Raw genomic sequence first — 18,161 nt, forward strand, 5'->3', positions numbered from 1 at the left:
ATTTCTGTTCAAAATGTTGTATCAAGACTGCCCAAATGTGCCTAATTGGTTTATTAATAACACTGAGGAAAATGGAGGAAAATGCTAAAAGATGTCCCAGAATATGTATTTAGTAAAATATTCTGCTAAATTACTAAAATGTAAATGTAATAATGGTAGAAATATGACAAAACGCTGAAAATAAGGTCAGGTTGAGACGGGTTTAGGAGCTCTGATAGGTTTCCTTCTATGAGATAATATCAGTCATTTAACATGACCTTTATCAGTTATGAAGCCTTTATGAAGCCTTTATAAAGCCTTTATGAAGCCTTTATGAAGCCTTTATGTGCTTTATGAAGCCTGTACGAAGCCTTTATAAAGCCTTTATGTGCTTTATGAAGCCTTTATGAAGCCTTTATGAGCTTTATGAAGCCTTAATGAAGCTTTTATGAAGCCTTTATGAAGCCTTTATGAGCTTTATGAAGCCTTTATGAAGCCTTTATAAAGCCTTTATGAGCTTTATTAAGCCGTTATGAAGCCTTTATAAAGCCTTTATGTGCTTTATGAGACGTTAGCTGATGAAGATGAACAAACCGTACAACATTTCCTCAGCCTGTATTTACCAAATAACTCATTTTCGGCAATAATACAACAAAAACTACAAAAAAAACCATTAACATATAGGCTGTCGAATGAACCATGGCAGAGTTAGTGCCTACAAAAATACGCCATTACTATTTCTCTCTATTGCTGGAACAGGGAGCTGGCTGAATGTAGTGGCGCCCCCTGGTGGCCCTCGCTGGGCCCTCTCCCACCTTCTCCTTGGGGCAGGGAGCTGGCTGGATGACGTGGCTATGGGCGGGGGTCGGACCCCCTGCCCTGGGATTGACTCCGGCTCCCTGGGTCGGCCCCAGCCCTCTCTGGGTGAATTTAGTAGCACTCCCTGGTTGCCATGGGCGGGGGTTGGCACCCCTCTCCGGGGGTTGGGCCCCCCTCCCTGGGTCAGCCTCAGCCCTCTCCAGCCCTCCCTGGGGATGGGAGCTGGCTGGATTGGCCCCCGTGCCCGGGGTCGGCCCACCAAGTCTCTGGAGTGAGACTCTAGACAGAGTCTCTGAGTGGAGCATTAACATCACCTGTAAATGAACACTGAACAGGTGTAATAAACACTGAACAGGTATAATGAACACTGAACAGGTGTAATGAACACTGAACAGGTGTAATGAACACTGAACAGGTGTAATGAACACTGAACAGGTGTAATGAACACTGAACAGGTGTAATGAACACTGAACAGGTATAATGAATACTGAACAGGTGTAATGAACACTGAACAGGTATAATGAACACTGAACAGGTATAATGAACACTGAACAGGTGTAATAAACACTGAACAGGTGAAATGAACAGGTGTAATGAAGACTGAACAGGTATAATGAACACTGAACAGGTGTAATAAACACTGAACAGGTGTAATAAACACTGAACAGGTGTAATGAACAGGTATAATGAACACTGAACAGGTGTAATAAACACTGAACAGGTGTAATGAACAGGTGTAATGAACACTGAACAGGTGTAATGAACACTGAACAGGTGTAATGAACACTGAACAGGTGTAATGAACACTGAACAGGTGTACTAAACACTGAACAGGTGTAATAAACACTGAACAGGTGTAATGAACAGGTGTAATGAACACTGAACAGGTATAATGAACACTGAACAGGTGTAATAAACACTGAACAGGTGTAATAAACACTGAACAGGTGTAATGAACAGGTATAATTAACACTGAACAGGTGTAATAAACACTGAACAGGTGTAGTGAACAGGTGTAATGAACACTGAACAGGTGTAATGAACACTGAACAGGTGTAATGAACACTGAACAGGTGTAATGAACACTGAACAGGTGTAATGAACAGGTGTAATGAACACTGAACAGGTGTAATGAACACTGAACAGGTGTAATAAACACTGAACAGGTGCAATGAACGCGTGTAAAAATGACCATAACAAGCATTCTAATCACCTGTAAACACACTGGACAGGTAAAAAAAATCATGTGTACAAAAGATGACATTTGACACTTGAAAAAATCAGGTGAAAAATGATAATTACAAGTGTTAAGACGAGTTCCGGGTAAGACGATTTGAACCTTTTGGCCTTCCATATTTGACCCATTAGAAGAAGTAAAAACGCGTTTCTCCATTGACAGTCCATGTTAATTAATGGCTGTAGTTTAAGGCTCTAGGAAGAAGTTGGGTAACTTGGTGAAAGGTATCAGAAGCTTCCCTTGTGTGACTCACCCCGGTCATATCCTGTAGCATGTAGAGAGAATGACGTAAGATCACCGGACAGTATATTATAACCTCAGAGCGCTCGGTGGCGCGTGCATTAGATACTCCGGTGATGGCTGAGCTCGAGGCAGAGTCGCTTCATTTCTCCGTGGGCATCCTCGGGATCTCCGGCGGTGAGTGAACATTTCGATTTCTGATCGGTTTCTACTTTTTATATAACCTAAAACCTTCTGAAGAATTAGCCGTCTATTGCGATTTAAATATATTGTAAAATAAATGTATTATTGAGTAGATTAAGCAATGAGAAGTTGATCATAAAAAAACAATACTTGGTATGGTCCCGGACAATCAAAATAAAGAGTAAGTAAGATAACAATTAAATATGTCCCACTCCTTTTTGTATCGAAATGTATATTCAAAGGTCTCACTCGAATATATTTGATCAAAAAAGGAGTGGGGCTTTTTTCTAGGTCGTTAACGTATTTTCTCTTTATTTTGATGATCCTTATAGATCTCATATTAAATATTGTGATCACAATAAATGTGTGAGAAGGTTTATATTACGTGTATTATATTGTACATGAATGCAGACTGTTTCTCAAAATAGACTTCATGAGAGATGTGAGGGGAAAGTGGTCAGATGCGTCGTCAAGTTGCAGTACAGAAACTTGGCCAATAGAGGGCGAATATGGAGCTGTGTTCATGGCTTCTTCTCAAACAAAGTTTTTTTTTTGTGTGAGTTTGTGTGGTCTGAAGCCAGATGTCTTCTGCCCTGTTGTTGTTGAACCCTGCAGGTTCTCTACTGCTGCTGGTGAATGACTATGGCAGCTCTCCTGAAAAATCCCTCATCCCCCATACTGCACTGGGGGTGCTGCTGCTGATCATCGCTGCCCTCTTGGCCTACTCTGGTAGACTACCTACTGTTTATTACTCATAATAACCCTACTCTGGTAGACTACCTACTGTTTATTACCCATAATAACCCTACTCTGGTAGATTACCTAATGTTTATTACGCATAATAACCCTACTCTGGTAGACTACCTACTGTTTATTACCCATAATAACCCTACTCTGGTAGACTACCTACTGTTTATTACTCATAATAACCCTACTCTGGTAGACTACCTACTGTTTATTACCCATAATAACCCTACTCTGGTAGATTACCTAATGTTTATTACCCATAATAACCCTACTCTGGTAGACTACCTACTGTTTATTACCCATAATAACCCTACTCTGGTAGACTACCTACTGTTTATTACCCATAATAACCCTACTCTGGTAGATTACCTACTGTATATTACTCATAACAGGCTGTATACTCATAATAACCCTACTCTGGTAGATTACCTACTGTTTATTACCCATAATAACCCTACTCTGGTAGACTACCTACTGTTTATTACCCATAATAACCCTACTCTGGTAGACTACCTACTGTTTATTACCCATAATAACCCTACTCTGGTTACCTACCTACTGTTTATTACTCATAATAACCCTACTCTGGTAGACTACCTACTGTTTATTACCCATAATAACCCTACTCTGGTTACCTACCTACTGTTTATTACTCATAATAACCCTACTCTGGTAGACTACCTACTGTATATTACCCATAATAACCCTACTCTGGTAGATTACCTACTGTTTATTACCCATAATAACCCTACTCTGGTAGATTACCTGCTGTTTATTACCCATAATAACCCTACTCTGGTAGATTACCTACTGTTTATTACCCATAATAACCCTACTCTGGTAGATTACCTACTGTATATTACCCATAATAACCCTACTCTGGTAGACTACCTACTGTTTCAGCTAGACATAAACAAATATTTTTCCCTCCCTCCCTCCCTCCCTCCCTCCCTCCCTCCCTCCCTCCCTCCCTCCCTCCCTCCCTCCCTCCCTCCCTCCCTCCCTCCCTCCCCTCCCACCAGGTGTGCGACGCAGCTTGTCCCAGTCCCATTTGTTCTCCAGTGTGTGTCTGAGTGTATCGGCTCTTTGGGGTGGATCCGGCCTGGTCTACCTGCTGGTTGGGGAGCGGGTACTGGGGGCCACAGAGCTGAGAGCCTCTCTGGTCCCTGGTCTTGCAGCCTTCGCCCTGGCCCTCCTCATCCTGGCTATAGTCTCGCTCTTCCAGAGAGAGGTGTGTAATATGTGCTATCTGGAGGGGGAAGTAGGGTTGAACAATTATGGTAACTTTCCAAAAACTCCTGGTTAAAGGATTCCTGGATTTTCTGCTTATGCACTCGTAATTCCTGGAATCTTCCAAAGAACAGAGTAGCTGCTGCCTTGGCAGGAACTAATAGGGATCCATAATAAACCCCAGGAAGAGTAGCTGCTGCCTTGGCATTAACTAATGGAGATCCATAATAAACCCCAGGAAGAGTAGCTGCTGCCTTGACAGGAACTAATGGGGATCCATAATAAACCCCAGGAAGAGTAGCTGCTGCCTTGGCAGGAACTAATGGGGATCCATAATAAACCCCAGGAAGAGTAGCTGCTGCCTTGGCAGGAACTAATGGGGATCCATAAGAAACCCCAAGAAGAGTAGCTGCTGCCTTGGCAGGAACTAATGGGGATCCATAATAAACCTCAGGAAGAGTAGCTGCTGCCTTGGCAGGAACTAATGGAGATCCATAATAAACCCCAGGAAGAGTAGCTGTTGCTTTGGCAGGAACTAATGGGGATCCATAAGAAACCCCAGGAAGAGTAGCTGCTGCCTTGACAGGAACTAATGGGGATCCATAATAAACCCCAGGAAGAGTAGCTGCTGCCTTGACAGGAACTAATGGGGATACATAATAAACCCCAGGAAGAGTAGCTGCTGCCTTGGCAGGAACTAATGGGGATCCATAATAAACCCCAGGAAGAGTAGCTGCTGCCTTGACAGGAACTAATGGGGATCCATAATAAACCCCAGGAAGAGTAGCTGCTGCCTTGGCAGGAACTAATGGGGATCCATAATAAACCCCAGAAAGAGTAGCTGCTGCCTTGGCAGGAACTAATGGGGATCCATAATAAACCCCAGGAAGAGTAGCTGCTGCCTTGGCAGGAACTAATGGGGATCCATAATAAACCCCAGGAAGAGTAGCTGCTGCCTTGGCAGGAACTAATGGGGATCCATAATAAACCCCAGGAAGAGTAGCTGCTGCCTTGACAGGAACTAATGGGGATCCATAATAAACCCCAGGAAGAGTAGCTGCTGCCTTGGCAGGAACTAATGGGGATCCATAATAAATCCCAGGAAGGGTAGCTGCTGCCTTGGCAGGAACTAATGGGGATCCATAATAAACCCCAGGAAGAGTAGCTGCTGCCTTGACAGGAACTAATGGGGATCCATAATAAACCCCAGGAAGAGTAGCTGCTGCCTTGACAGGAACTAATGGGGATCCATAATAAACCCCAGGAAGAGTAGCTGCTGCCTTGGCAGGAACTAATGGGGATCCATAATAAACCCCAGGAAGAGTAGCTGCTGCCTTGACAGGAACTAATGGGGATCCATAATAAACCCCAGGAAGAGTAGCTGCCGCCTTGACAGGAACTAATGGGGATCCATAATAAACCCCAGGAAGAGTAGCTGCCGCCTTGGCAGGAACTAATGGGGATCCATAATAAACCCCAGGAAGAGTAGCTGCTACCTTGACAGGAACTAATGGGGATCCATAATAAACCCCAGGAAGAGTAGCTGCTGCTTTGGCAGGAACTAATGGGGATCCATAAGAAACCCCAGGAAGAGTAGCTGCTGCCTTGACAGGAACTAATGGGGATCCATAATAAACCCCAGGAAGAGTAGCTGCTGCTTTGGCAGGAACTAATGGGGATCCATAAGAAACCCCAGGAAGAGTAGCTGCTGCCTTGACAGGAACTAATGGGGATCCATAATAAACCCCAGGAAGAGTAGCTGCTGCCTTGACAGGAACTAATGGGGATCCATAATAAAACCCAGAAGAGTAGCTGCTGCCTTGACAGGAACTAATGGAGATCCATAATAAACCCCAGGAAGAGTAGCCGCTGCCTTGGCAGGAACTAATGGGGATCCATAATAAACCCCAGGAAGAGTAGCCGCTGCTTTGGCAGGAACTAATGGGGATCCATAAGAAACCCCAGGAAGAGTAGCCGCTGCCTTGGCAGGAACTAATAGGGATCCATAATAAACCCCAGGAAGAGTAGCCGCTGCCTTGACAGGAACTAATGGGGATCCATAATAAACCCCAGGAAGAGTAGCTGCTGCCTTGACAGGAACTAATGGGGATCCATAATAAACCCCAGGAAGAGTAGCTGCTGCCTTGACAGGAACTAATGGAGATCCATAATAAACCCCAGGAAGAGTAGCTGCTGCCTTGACAGGAACTAATGGAGATCCATAATAAACCCCAGGAAGAGTAGCCGCTGCCTTGACAGGAACTAATGGGGATCCATAATAAACCCCAGAAGAGTAGCTGCTGCCTTGACAGGAACTAATGGGGATCCATAATAAACCCCAGGAAGAGTAGCTGCTGCTTTGGCAGGAACTAATGGGGATCCATAAGAAACCCCAGGAAGAGTAGCTGCTGCCTTGGCAGGAACTAATGGGGATCCATAATAAACCCCAGGAAGAGTAGCTGCTGCCTTGGCAATGTGATCCATAATAAATACACATATAGACCATATAATTTGTATTGTTGTATGGTATTGTTTAATTGTATTGTATGTGTTGTTGAGTTTTATTGTTGTATTTGATTGTAATTTGTTGTTGTATTGTAGGTGGTCATCTTTATCATCACCCTCTCAATCAGTCTGGCTTGTGGGCACCAAATCGCCGGTCTCTCCTCCCCGGGCTTCGGCCAGTCTGCCACCGCCGCCTGCTACCTGCTGGTCACTCTGGTGGGGGCGTACTTCGGCTGTGGCCGCCTGCTCTCCTTTATCACCCAGGGTAGAGTGGAGGCTCCCGGGACATGGCTGAGGAAGAGGAGTGCTGGGGGTCGGGGGTCCAGAGGTCCGGAGGACTGTAACGACGTGGTGCCCGTAGGCCTGGTGATGAACCTCCTGTCTGCCAGTGTGTTAGCCTGCCCCCTACTGGCTGTGGTTCCTCAGCTGTCTGCGGGTCACGTCCCCTGGCTATGGACGGCTGCTGTATTCCAACTGGGGGTGTGTGTCCTCTCCTACAGGGCCATGGACTCTCTGACAGCCACCTTCTATGGCTTCACCTCCATCCTACACTTCACCGAGGGCTACAGCGCTCTCCTCACAGCTCCCTCCATCTCCATCCACCCTTCCTCCCCCATTCCTTTCCCCGTGGTCTTCTCTGTTCTGTTCTTCATCCTGGCTCTGTTCAGTTGTCAGAAGACTCTAGCTGAGGGTCTGTATCAGCTGTTCTTCGTAGCGTATACCATCGCCCTCGCCGCCCAACCGTCCCTAGCCTTCCAGGCCGGGGCGCAGGGCGTACAGGCGGCGATCTTTGTCGTGTCAGCTGTGATGCTACTGGTCACCTCTTACAACATGTCAGCCAATAGGATCCCTACGGGGGAGGGCATGTTCAAGGCCGTGGTGATGCGTATCAGCAGCCTGACGCTCCGCCCCCGTGATAAACAGCTCCACGATCCTTACCTGGGCTACTCCAGGTATGCCGACGCCGAGGTGTTAGGCCACGCCTGCTCCGTGCTCGCTGCCTTCTCCATCGCGTCGTCCGTGGACGACCGGGACCCGCTGGTCGTGCTGGTGTTGCCGTGGACCGTGGTGGCTGGGGGCATCCTACAGTTGCTGGTTGGCTCTGTAGCCTTCGCCCGAGGTAAGACCCAATGCAGTATTAACGTGTTACAATTCGATATTTGTTCTATTCGTGTGATTATTGTATATCCAACACGTTTTCGTCGTGTTCATTTCCGGTACCGTAGGTAAGACGCTGGAGAGCACGGCATTCATCCTGTACGGTGTCATGTGGTCCGTCTGGGGGCTGACGCGGTACGGCGGTCTCTACGGCGACACCCGAGGCTTCAACGTAGCGGTCGGCATCATCAGCTTCCTGTTGTTCAACAGTCTGGTGACGGTAGGAGCGCTGTTCCTGAACATAGCCTGGTTCCTCTACGCCGCAACCTTTCACCTCATTATCATCTCCTTCCTGCTGGACGCCGTCGGAGCACTGCCTTATGGGTACGATATCGGCGTGTCTATCGTGTTCGGCCTGGTGTCTTTCTACTGTTTCCTGTCTGGTCTGTTCAACATGACCTTCCTGACGCCCCAGATGCCCCTGGGAAGGGCCCTGGTTAGGCTGAGCGGGAAAGGAGGAGAAGGGCGGGACATCTGTCCACATGTCCCGGCACGCAAGGCCACCGCTGTTCACCAGATAGCAGGTAAGAAAGAGGGTAAAGAGGGAGGCGACTAACCTGGTGTCTGCTTTAGACCTGCACAGTAGCTCTTTAGAGGCATGATTGGTGACCATTGGTCTAGTCTAGTGCATCATTCACACTGCATGGTGTTTAGTCTCTCTCTCTCTCTCTCTCTCTCTCTCTCTCTCTCTCTCTCTCTCTCACGAACCCTGATACTGTAACATGGAGTCTGATACTGTAACATGGAGTCTGATACTGTAACATGAAGTCTGATACTGTAACATGGAGTCTGATACTGTAACATGGAGTCTGATACTGTAACATGGAGTCTGATACTGTAACATGGACCCTGATACTGTAACATGGAGTCTGATACTGTAACATGGAGTCTGATACTGTAACATTAACCCTGATACTGTAACATGGAGTCTGATACTGTAACATGAAGCCTGATACTGTAACATGGAGTCTGATACTGTAACATGGAGTCTGATACTGTAACATGGACCCTGATAATGTAACATGAAGCCTAAGTCTGTGTCTGTCTGTCTCCAGAGATCATGAAGAGTGGGGGTATATGTGGGATGCCCACTGACACGGTCTATGTACTGGTAGCAGCCTGTAACAGACCTGAGGCTGTGGAGAAGGCATACAGGTGAGCTACACGGCTTACTAGGCCCATATACATCTAGCTGGTCCCAGACATGTTTCAGCTGAGCCAACCCCTATAGACAGTAGTGCTGAGCCAACCCCTATAGACAGTAGTGCTGAGCCAACCCCTATAGACAGTAGTGCTGAGCCAACCCCTATAGACAGTAGTGCTGAGCCAACCCCTATAGACAGTAGTGCTGAGCCAACCCCTATAGACAGTAGTGCTGAGCTAACCCCTATAGACAGTAGTGCTGAGCCAACCCCTATAGACAGTAGTGCTGAGCCAACCCCTATAGACAGTAGTGCTGAGCCAACCCCTATAGACAGTAGTGCTGAGCCAACCTCTATAGACAGTAGTGCTGAGCCAACCCCTATAGACAGTAGTGCTGAGCCAACCCCTATAGACAGTAGTGCTGAGCCAACCCCTATAGACAGTAGTGCTGAGCCAACCCCTATAGACAGTAGTGCTGAGCCAACCCCTATAGACAGTAGTGCTGAGCCAACCCCTATAGACAGTAGTGCTGAGCCAACCTCTATAGACAATAGTGCTGAGCCAACCCCTATAGACAGTAGTGCTGAGCCAACCCCTATAGACAGTAGTGCTGAGCCAACCCCTATAGACAGTAGTGCTGAGCCAACCCCTATAGACAGTAGTGCTGAGCCAACCACTATTATTTATTAATTTGACTTTACCTTAATTCAATATTTCAGTTGTGTCTATAAATTTAGTTTTATTTGATTATATTTTTATCAAGTCATTATCTCATGTCTACAGAGCTGCTGCTTCTGCAGTCGTTCATCAGTAAATACGGCATACTTTTCTGACTGCTGAGTACCAACTATCAATCATTTAGATTATGTATTTTCAGCTAGAGATACAGTACCTCACGAAGCAACAGCTGCTGTCTCTTCCTGTCTCTTCCTGTCTCTTCCTGTCTCTCCCTGTCTCTTCCTGTCTCTGTCTGTCTCTCCCTGTCTCTCCCTGTCTCTCCCTGTCTCTCTCCGTCTCTCTCTATCTCTTCCTGTCTCTCGTCTCTTCCTGTCTCTCCCTGTCTCTTCCTGTCTCTCCCTGTCTCTTCCTGTCTCTTCCTGTCTCTTCCTGTCTCTGTCTGTCTCTGTCTGTCTCTCCCTGTCTCTCTCCGTCTCTCTCTGTCTCTTCCTGTCTCTTCCTGTCTCTTCCTGTCTCTCCCTGTCTCTTCCTGTCTCTCCCTGTCTCTTCCTGTCTATCCCTGTCTCTTCCTGTCTCTCTCTGTCTCTCCCTGTCTCTCTCTGTCTCTTCCTGTCTGTTCCTGTCACTCCCTGTCTCTTCCTGTCTCTCCCTGTCTCTCCCTGTCTCTTCCTGTCTCTCTCCGTCTCTCCCTGTCACTCCCTGTCTCTTCCTGTCTCTCCCTGTCTCTTCCTGTCTCTTCCTGTCTCTCGTCTATCCCTGTCTCTCCCTGTCTCTCCCTGTCTCTCCCTGTCTCTCTCCGTCTCTCTCTGTCTCTGTCTGTCTCTCCCTGTCTCTCCCTGTCTCTTCCTGTCTCTTCCTGTCTCTTCCTGTCTCTGTCTGTCTCTCCCTGTCTCTCCCTGTCTCTCCCTGTCTCTCTCCGTCTCTCCCTGTCACTCCCTGTCTCTTCCTGTCTCTCCCTGTCTCTTCCTGTCTCTTCCTGTCTCTCTCCGTCTCTCCCTGTCTCTCCCTGTCTCTCCCTGTCTCTTCCTGTCTCTTCCTGTCTCTCGTCTATCCCTGTCTCTCCCTGTCTCTCCCTGTCTCTCTCCGTCTCTCTCTGTCTCTGTCTGTCTCTCCCTGTCTCTCCCTGTCTCTTCCTGTCTCTTCCTGTCTCTTCCTGTCTCTGTCTGTCTCTCCCTGTCTCTCCCTGTCTCTCCCTGTCTCTCTCCGTCTCTCCCTGTCACTCCCTGTCTCTTCCTGTCTCTCCCTGTCTCTTCCTGTCTCTTCCTGTCTCTCTCCGTCTCTCCCTGTCTCTCCCTGTCTCTCCCTGTCTCTTCCTGTCTCTTCCTGTCTCTCGTCTATCCCTGTCTCTCCCTGTCTCTCTCCGTCTCTCTCTGTCTCTGTCTGTCTCTCCCTGTCTCTTCCTGTCTCTTCCTGTCTCTCCCTGTCTCTTCCTGTCTCTTCCTGTCTCTGTCTGTCTCTCCCTGTCTCTCCCTGTCTCTCCCTGTCTCTCTCCGTCTCTCTCTGTCTCTTCCTGTCTCTTCCTGTCTCTTCCTGTCTCTCCCTGTCTCTCCCTGTCTCTCCCTGTCTCTCTCCGTCTCTCTCTGTCTCTTCCTGTCTCTTCCTGTCTCTTCCTGTCTCTCCCTGTCTCTTCCTGTCTCTCCCTGTCTCTTCCTGTCTCTCCCTGTCTCTCCCTGTCTCTTCCTGTCTCTCCCTGTCTCTTCCTGTCTGTTTCTGTCTCTCCCTGTCTCTTCCTGTCTCTCCCTGTCTCTCCCTGTCTCTCCCTGTCTCTCCCTGTCTCTCCCTCTCTCTCTCTGTCTCTCCCTGTCTCTTCCTGTCTCTTCCTGTCTCTTCCTGTCTCTCCCTCTCTCGCTCTGTCTCTCCCTGTCTATCCCTGTCTCTTCCTGTCTCTCCCTGTCTCTCCCCGTCTATCACTATCTCTCTCTGTCTCTTCCTGTCTCTTCCTGTCTCTTCCTGCCTCTCCCTGTCTCTCTCTGTCTCTTCCTGTCTATCCCTGTCTCTCGTCTCTCCCTGTCTCTTCCTGTCTCACCCTGTCCCTTCCTGTCTCTCCCTGTCTCTCCCTGTCTCTTCCTGTCTATCACTATCTCTCCGTCTCTCTCTGTCTCTCCCTGTCTATCCCTGTCTCTTCCTGTCTCTTCCTGTCTGTTCCTGTCTCTCTCTGTCTCTTCCTGTCTCTCTCTGTCTCTTCCTGTCTATCCCTGTCTCTTCCTGTCTATCCCTGTCTCTCCCTGTCTCTCCCTCGGGGTGTAAGCAGCATCTGAATAAACTTCTCTCCCTGTCTCTTCCTGTCTCTTCCTGTCTGTTCCTGTCTCTCTCTGTCTCTTCCTGTCTATCCCTGTCTCTTCCTGTCTATCCCTGTCTCTCCCTGTCTCTCCCTCGGGGTGTAAGCAGCATCTGAATAAACTTCTCTCCCTGTCTCTCCCTGTCTCTTCCTGTCTCTTCCTGTGTCTCCCTGTGTCTCCCTGTAGGTGTAAGCAGCATCTGAATAAACTATTCTCCTGTCTCTCCCTGTCTCTCCCTCTAGGTGTAAGCAGCAGGCCCAGGACCGGCCCATGTCTCTGTGGGTCTCCTCTATAAACCAGTTAGAACCGGTCAGATCCCTGCTGTCTCCTCTGCTCTGGGACTTCATGAGCGCTGCATGGCCCTCCTCTATCAGCATGGTCATACCCAGGGGTTAGTGGGTGACTTATTAACACTGTGTGTGTGTGTGTGTGTGCGTGCGTGCGTGTGTGTGTGCGTGCGTGTGTGTGTGTGTGTGTGTGTGTGTGTGTGTGCGTGTGTGTAGTGTAGTTTATTTGAGTTATTGTGATGAGTTTGTCCTGTATTCTTCACCAGGCTCGTGGATGGAGATGTTTGGTCTGGGGGAATCAGCTAAACACATTGGAACCCCTCAGAGCATCGCTATCAGGAACCCAGACTGTGCAGTAGCTACCCATCTCATCAACCTGGTACGACCCCTAACCCCTGACCTTTAACCCCTGAACTCTAACCCTTAGAGCAGCTATCAGGAACCCAGACTGTGCAGTAGCTACCCATCTCATCAACCTGGTACGACCCCTAACCTCTGACCTTTAACCCCTGACCTTTAACCCCTAACCTCTAACCCCTAACCCCTGACCTTTAACCCCTGACCCCTAACCTCTAACCCCTACCCTCTAACCCCTAACCCCTAACCCTTAGAGCAGCTATCAGGAACCCAGACTAAGTGATAGCTACCCATCTTATCAACCTGGTATGACCCCTAACCCCTAACCCCTGACCCCTGAACTCTAACCCCTGACCTTTAACCCTTAGAGAAGCTTTCAGGAACCCAGACTATGTGGTAGCTACCCATCTTATCAACCTGGTACAAACCCTAACCCTCTGACCTTTAACCCCTGAACTCTAACCCCTGACCCCTAACCTCTGACCTTTAACCCCTAACCTCTAACCCATGAACTCAAACCCCTAACCTCGAACCCCTAACCTCTAACCCCTAACCCCTAACCTCTAACCCCTAACCCCTACCCTCTGACCCTTAGAGCAGCAGCTATCAGGAACCCAGACTAAGTGGTAGCTACCCATCTTATCAACCTGGTACGACCCCTAACCTCTGAACTCTAACCTCTAACCCCTGACCCCTAACCTCTGACCTTTAACCCCTAACCTCTAACCCCTGAACTCTAACCCTTAGAGCAGCTATCAGGAACCCAGACTGTGTGGTAGCTACCCATCTTATCAACCTGGTGAGATCATATCACAGACCAATTGCTGGGCTGTAAACAAAATCCTGCTCACTCTCTGTAGCTCACAGGGACCATGGTTTGTGGTCTCTGTATATCTTAATGCTTCCCATTCCTTCCCATTATTCTGCCCTGCAGGTGGGTCCCATCGCTGTGACATCAGCCAACCCCACAGGAGAAGCAGACACCACACACCACAACCAGGTGTATGCCAAGCTGGGAGACAAGGTGCCCTGTTTATACCTGGCGCTAACACACGTTTCCTGTCCTGATCTTGTTTACGTTCTGATTATGCCCAGATTTTCTGAAATATGTCTACACATTGTATGTTATCAGTCCACTGTACCGGATTGTGACCACATTTCCTGGTCCCTTCCTTTCTTGCAAGTTATTTGACAGCTATTCTTTCAAAAAGAATATGTATATATTTATTTATTTAAAGACACAGATAACAATATTACTGTAGTATTACTGTAGGCTATGAGCCTGGTTCCTCTCTAGGTTTCTTCCTAGGTTCTGGCCTTTCTAGGGAGTTTTTCCTAGCCACCGTGCTTCTACACCTGCATTGCTTGCTGTTTGGGGGTTTTAGGCTGGGTTTCTGTACAGCACTTTGAGACATCAGCTGATGTAAAAAGGGCTATATAAATACATTTGATTTGATTAGTTCTGATGGTCCAGCTGAGACACAGATAACAATGTCTGTCTGTCTGTCTGTCTGTCTGTCTGTCTGTCTGTCTGTCTGTCTGTCTGTCTGTCTGTCTGTCTGTCTGTCTGTCTGTCTGTCTGTCTGTCTGTCTGTCTGTCTGTCTGTCTGTCTGTCTGTCTGTCTGTCTGTCTGTCTGTCTGTCTGTCTGTCTGTCTGTCTGTCTAGGTGGATGGTGTGTTGTGTGATGGTCCATCCCCTGAGAACACTGCCTCCACTGTGGTCGACTGCACCAAGATAGAGAGCGGCCATATTGGATTCTTCAGAGTGGGCCTCATCCCCAAGTCTCAGGTAAACAAGGTTAAGGTTCAGGTTCAGGTTAGGGTTAGGGTTAGGGTTAGGGTTAGGGTTAGGGTTAAGGTTAGGGTTAGGGTTAGGGTTAGGGTTAGAGTTAGGGTTAGGGTTAGGGTTAGGGTTAAGGTTAAGGTTCAGGTTAGGGTTAGGGTTAGGGTTAGGGTTAGAGTTAGAGTTAGGGTTAGGGTTAGGGTTAAGGTTAAGGTTAGGGTTAGGGTTAGGGTTAGAGTTAGAGTTAGGGTTAGGGTTAGGGTTAGAGTTAGGGTTAGGGTTAGGGGTTAGGGTTAGGGTTAGGGTTAGGGTTAGGGTTAGGGTTCGGGTTAGGGTTAGGGTTAGGGTTCAGGTTAGGGTTAGGGTTAGGGTTAGGGTTAGGGGTTAGGGTTAGGGTTAGGGTTAGGGGTTAGGGTTAGGGTTAGAGTTAGGGTTAGGTTTATGATAAATTCTGTTTTTTGGTGGTTTTTTTACCCTGTGTTGCACTGGCCTATTGTGATCTCTGTTATTGCTACCAGTCTGGTGTTTATTGGGAGGGTTGTGTTTGTGGATATGTGAGATGTATGAATGGTTTCCCTACTCATAGTGAGTTAGGTTTAGGGTTAGAGTTAGGGTTAGGGTTAGGGTTAGGGTTAGAGTTAGGGTTAGAGTTAGGGTTAGAGTTAGGGTTAGGGTTAGAGTTAGGGTTAGGGACTCTTCAGAGTGGCTTCGTCTCCAAGTCTCAGGTAAACAAGGCATGACAATAACCTGAAATCGGACATCAACTAAGCACACCAACCATTAACATGACAAGACACACACCACACACACACACACACACACACACACACACACACACACACACACACACACACACACACACACACACACACACACACACACACACACACACACACACACACACACACACACACACACACACAGAGTGGGCTAATGTGCAGGACGACTGCAATCAAGGGTATGGTTACTCTCCGGTGTGTGTGTGTGTGTGTGTGTGTGTGTGTGTGTGTGTGTGTGTGTGTGTGTGTGTGTGTGTGTGTGTGTGTGTGTGTGTGTGTGTGTGTGTGTGTGTGTGTGTGTGTGTGTGTGTGTGTGTGTGTGTGTGTGTGTGTGTGTGTGTGTGTGTGTGTGTGTGTGTGTGTGTGTGTGTGTCTGTATGTAACGTGTAACACCTCTGTTATGTGTGTTTGCCAGGTGCTCCAGACCTTTGAGGAAGTCCAGAAAAGGCACTCCCACGGCCAGATAAACCCTGGATTTGAAACAGACCTCACAGAGCCCTAACCTGACAGATCCTCCTCAGAGACACACAGGACAACACTATACACAGTCCCTAGAGTTCTCTCCACTTCCACCAGCCACCCTGTCTCCTTCCTACATAGACACCTCTCCACTTCCACCAGCCACCTAGTCTCCTTCCTACATAGACACCTCTCCACTTCCACCAGCCACCTAGTCTCCTTCCTACATAGACACCTCTCCACTTCCACCAGCCACCTAGTCTCCTTCCTACATATCTCCTTCCTACATAGACACCTCTCCACTTCCACCAGCCACCTAGTCTCCTTCCTACATATCTCCTTCCTACATAGACACCTCTCCACTTCCATCAGCCACCCTGTCTCCTTCCTACATAGACACCTCTCCACTTCCACCAGCCACCCTGTCACCTTCCTACGGAGACACCTCACCCCATCCATCAGACTGACCAAGCTACAGACCCTGGGTCCGGACAACTACTGAAGGCTCTTAGTTACCATCTTAGTTTAGAACATGTAGAAAGTGTAACATAAACTGTCTTATTTTAGATTTCGTGTTTTATGGGTGTAAATGAGTTGGTGTTCCCTGAATAACAACAACACACCAAAGAAATGAATATTTAAGACAAACAGTATTTGCGTATGTTTCAATGTATATTAAAAGGCAAAAGCTCTTTCTCTGTTGTTTAGTAATTAAATGTGTAAATATTGGGTTTATTCTAACCGTGTATTAGAGTTGAAACTTTACTGTTGCTATGGAGATAGATAGTTGTCACGTGCATAATGTGTTTGTCTGTAATGGAGTTATATTAAAGAAACCTGTGCCGTCGACAAACGAATGTGAGAAATATCTTTGCTTTGTGGATCTATAAAGACATTAGCCTACATAACGATCCCATATTCTAGATTGTTATATTGGTCTGCACATCAACACAATAACGGAATAATACACTTATGAAGCTGTCTTCTTAGTCACATAGACAACTGCTTATCCAGGATTATATCAATTCCAGTGTTGATGGCAGGACTGGTACATGTGCTGATAGAGGATGTGTTGCTAATCACCGACACTGCTGTTTGGACCTTCAGTTAACCTTGGATCAACCTCAGAGATATCCACCTCTAGATAGAATATATCCACCTCTAGATAGAATATACCCACCTCTAGAATATACCCACCTCTAGATATAATATACCCACCTCTAGATAGAATATACCCACCTCTAGATAGAATATACCCACCTCTAGATAGAATATATCCACCTCTAGATAGAATATATCCACGTCTAGATAGAATATATCCACCTCTAGATAGAATATATCCACCTCTAGATAGAATATTTCCACCTCTAGATAGAATATATCCACCTCTAGATAGAATATACCCACCTCTAGATAGAATATACCCACCTCTAGATATAATATACCCACCTCTAGAATATACCCACCTCTAGAATATACCCACCTCTAGATATAATATACCCACCTCTAGAATATACCCACCTCTAGATAGAATATATCCACCTCTAGGTAGAATATACCCACCTCTAGATTGAATATACCGACCTCTAGATTGAATATACCGACCTCTACATTGAATATACCGACCTCTAGATTGAATATACCCACCTCTAGATAGAATATACCCACCTCTAGATTGAATATACCCACCTCTACATAGAACATACCCACCTCTACATAGAATATACCCACCTCTAGATAGAATATACCCACCTCTAGATAGAATATACCCACCTCTAGATAGAATGTACCCACCTCTAGATAGAATGTACCCACCTCTAGATGGAATATACCCACCTCTAGATGGAATATACCCACCTCTAGATGGAATATACCCACCGCTAGATAGAATATATCCACCTCTAGATAGAATATAGGCACCTCTAGATAGAATATACCCACCTCTAGACAGAATATACCCACCTCTAGAGAGAATATACCCACCTCTAGATAGAATATATCCACCTCTAGATATATCCACCTCTATATAGAATATACCCACCTCTAGATAGAATATACCCACCTCTAGATAGAATATATCCATCTCTAGATATATCCACCTCTAGATGGAATATACCCACCTCCAGATAGAATATATTCACCTCAAGATAGAATATACCCACCTCTAGATGGAATATACCCACCTCTAGATAGAATATACCCACCTCTTGATAGAATATACCCACCTCCAGATACAATATACCCACCTCTAGATATACCCACCTCTAGATAGAATATACCAACCTCTAGATAGAATA

General features: G+C 46.9%; 1 protein-coding gene across 1 annotated transcript; it reads left to right on the forward strand.

Moving 5' to 3' along the window:
* The first annotated feature begins 2,305 nt into the window (after positions 1-2,305).
* LOC106604090 (uncharacterized) lies at positions 2,306-16,717 on the forward strand. The gene is made up of 11 exons (XM_045717797.2): positions 2,306-2,452; positions 3,074-3,187; positions 4,228-4,436; positions 7,037-8,060; positions 8,167-8,622; positions 9,154-9,253; positions 12,441-12,589; positions 12,752-12,864; positions 13,777-13,866; positions 14,510-14,632; positions 15,821-16,717. Exons 1-11 carry the CDS (start codon positions 2,392-2,394, stop codon positions 15,905-15,907), a joined length of 2,526 nt encoding a protein of 841 aa, XP_045573753.2. The 5' UTR covers positions 2,306-2,391; the 3' UTR covers positions 15,908-16,717.
* Positions 16,718-18,161: the final 1,444 nt, after the last annotated feature.

This window comes from Salmo salar, chromosome 05 (genome assembly GCF_965601325.2).
Source record: "Salmo salar chromosome 05, fSalSal1, whole genome shotgun sequence".
NCBI classification, from domain to species: domain Eukaryota; kingdom Metazoa; phylum Chordata; class Actinopteri; order Salmoniformes; family Salmonidae; genus Salmo; species Salmo salar.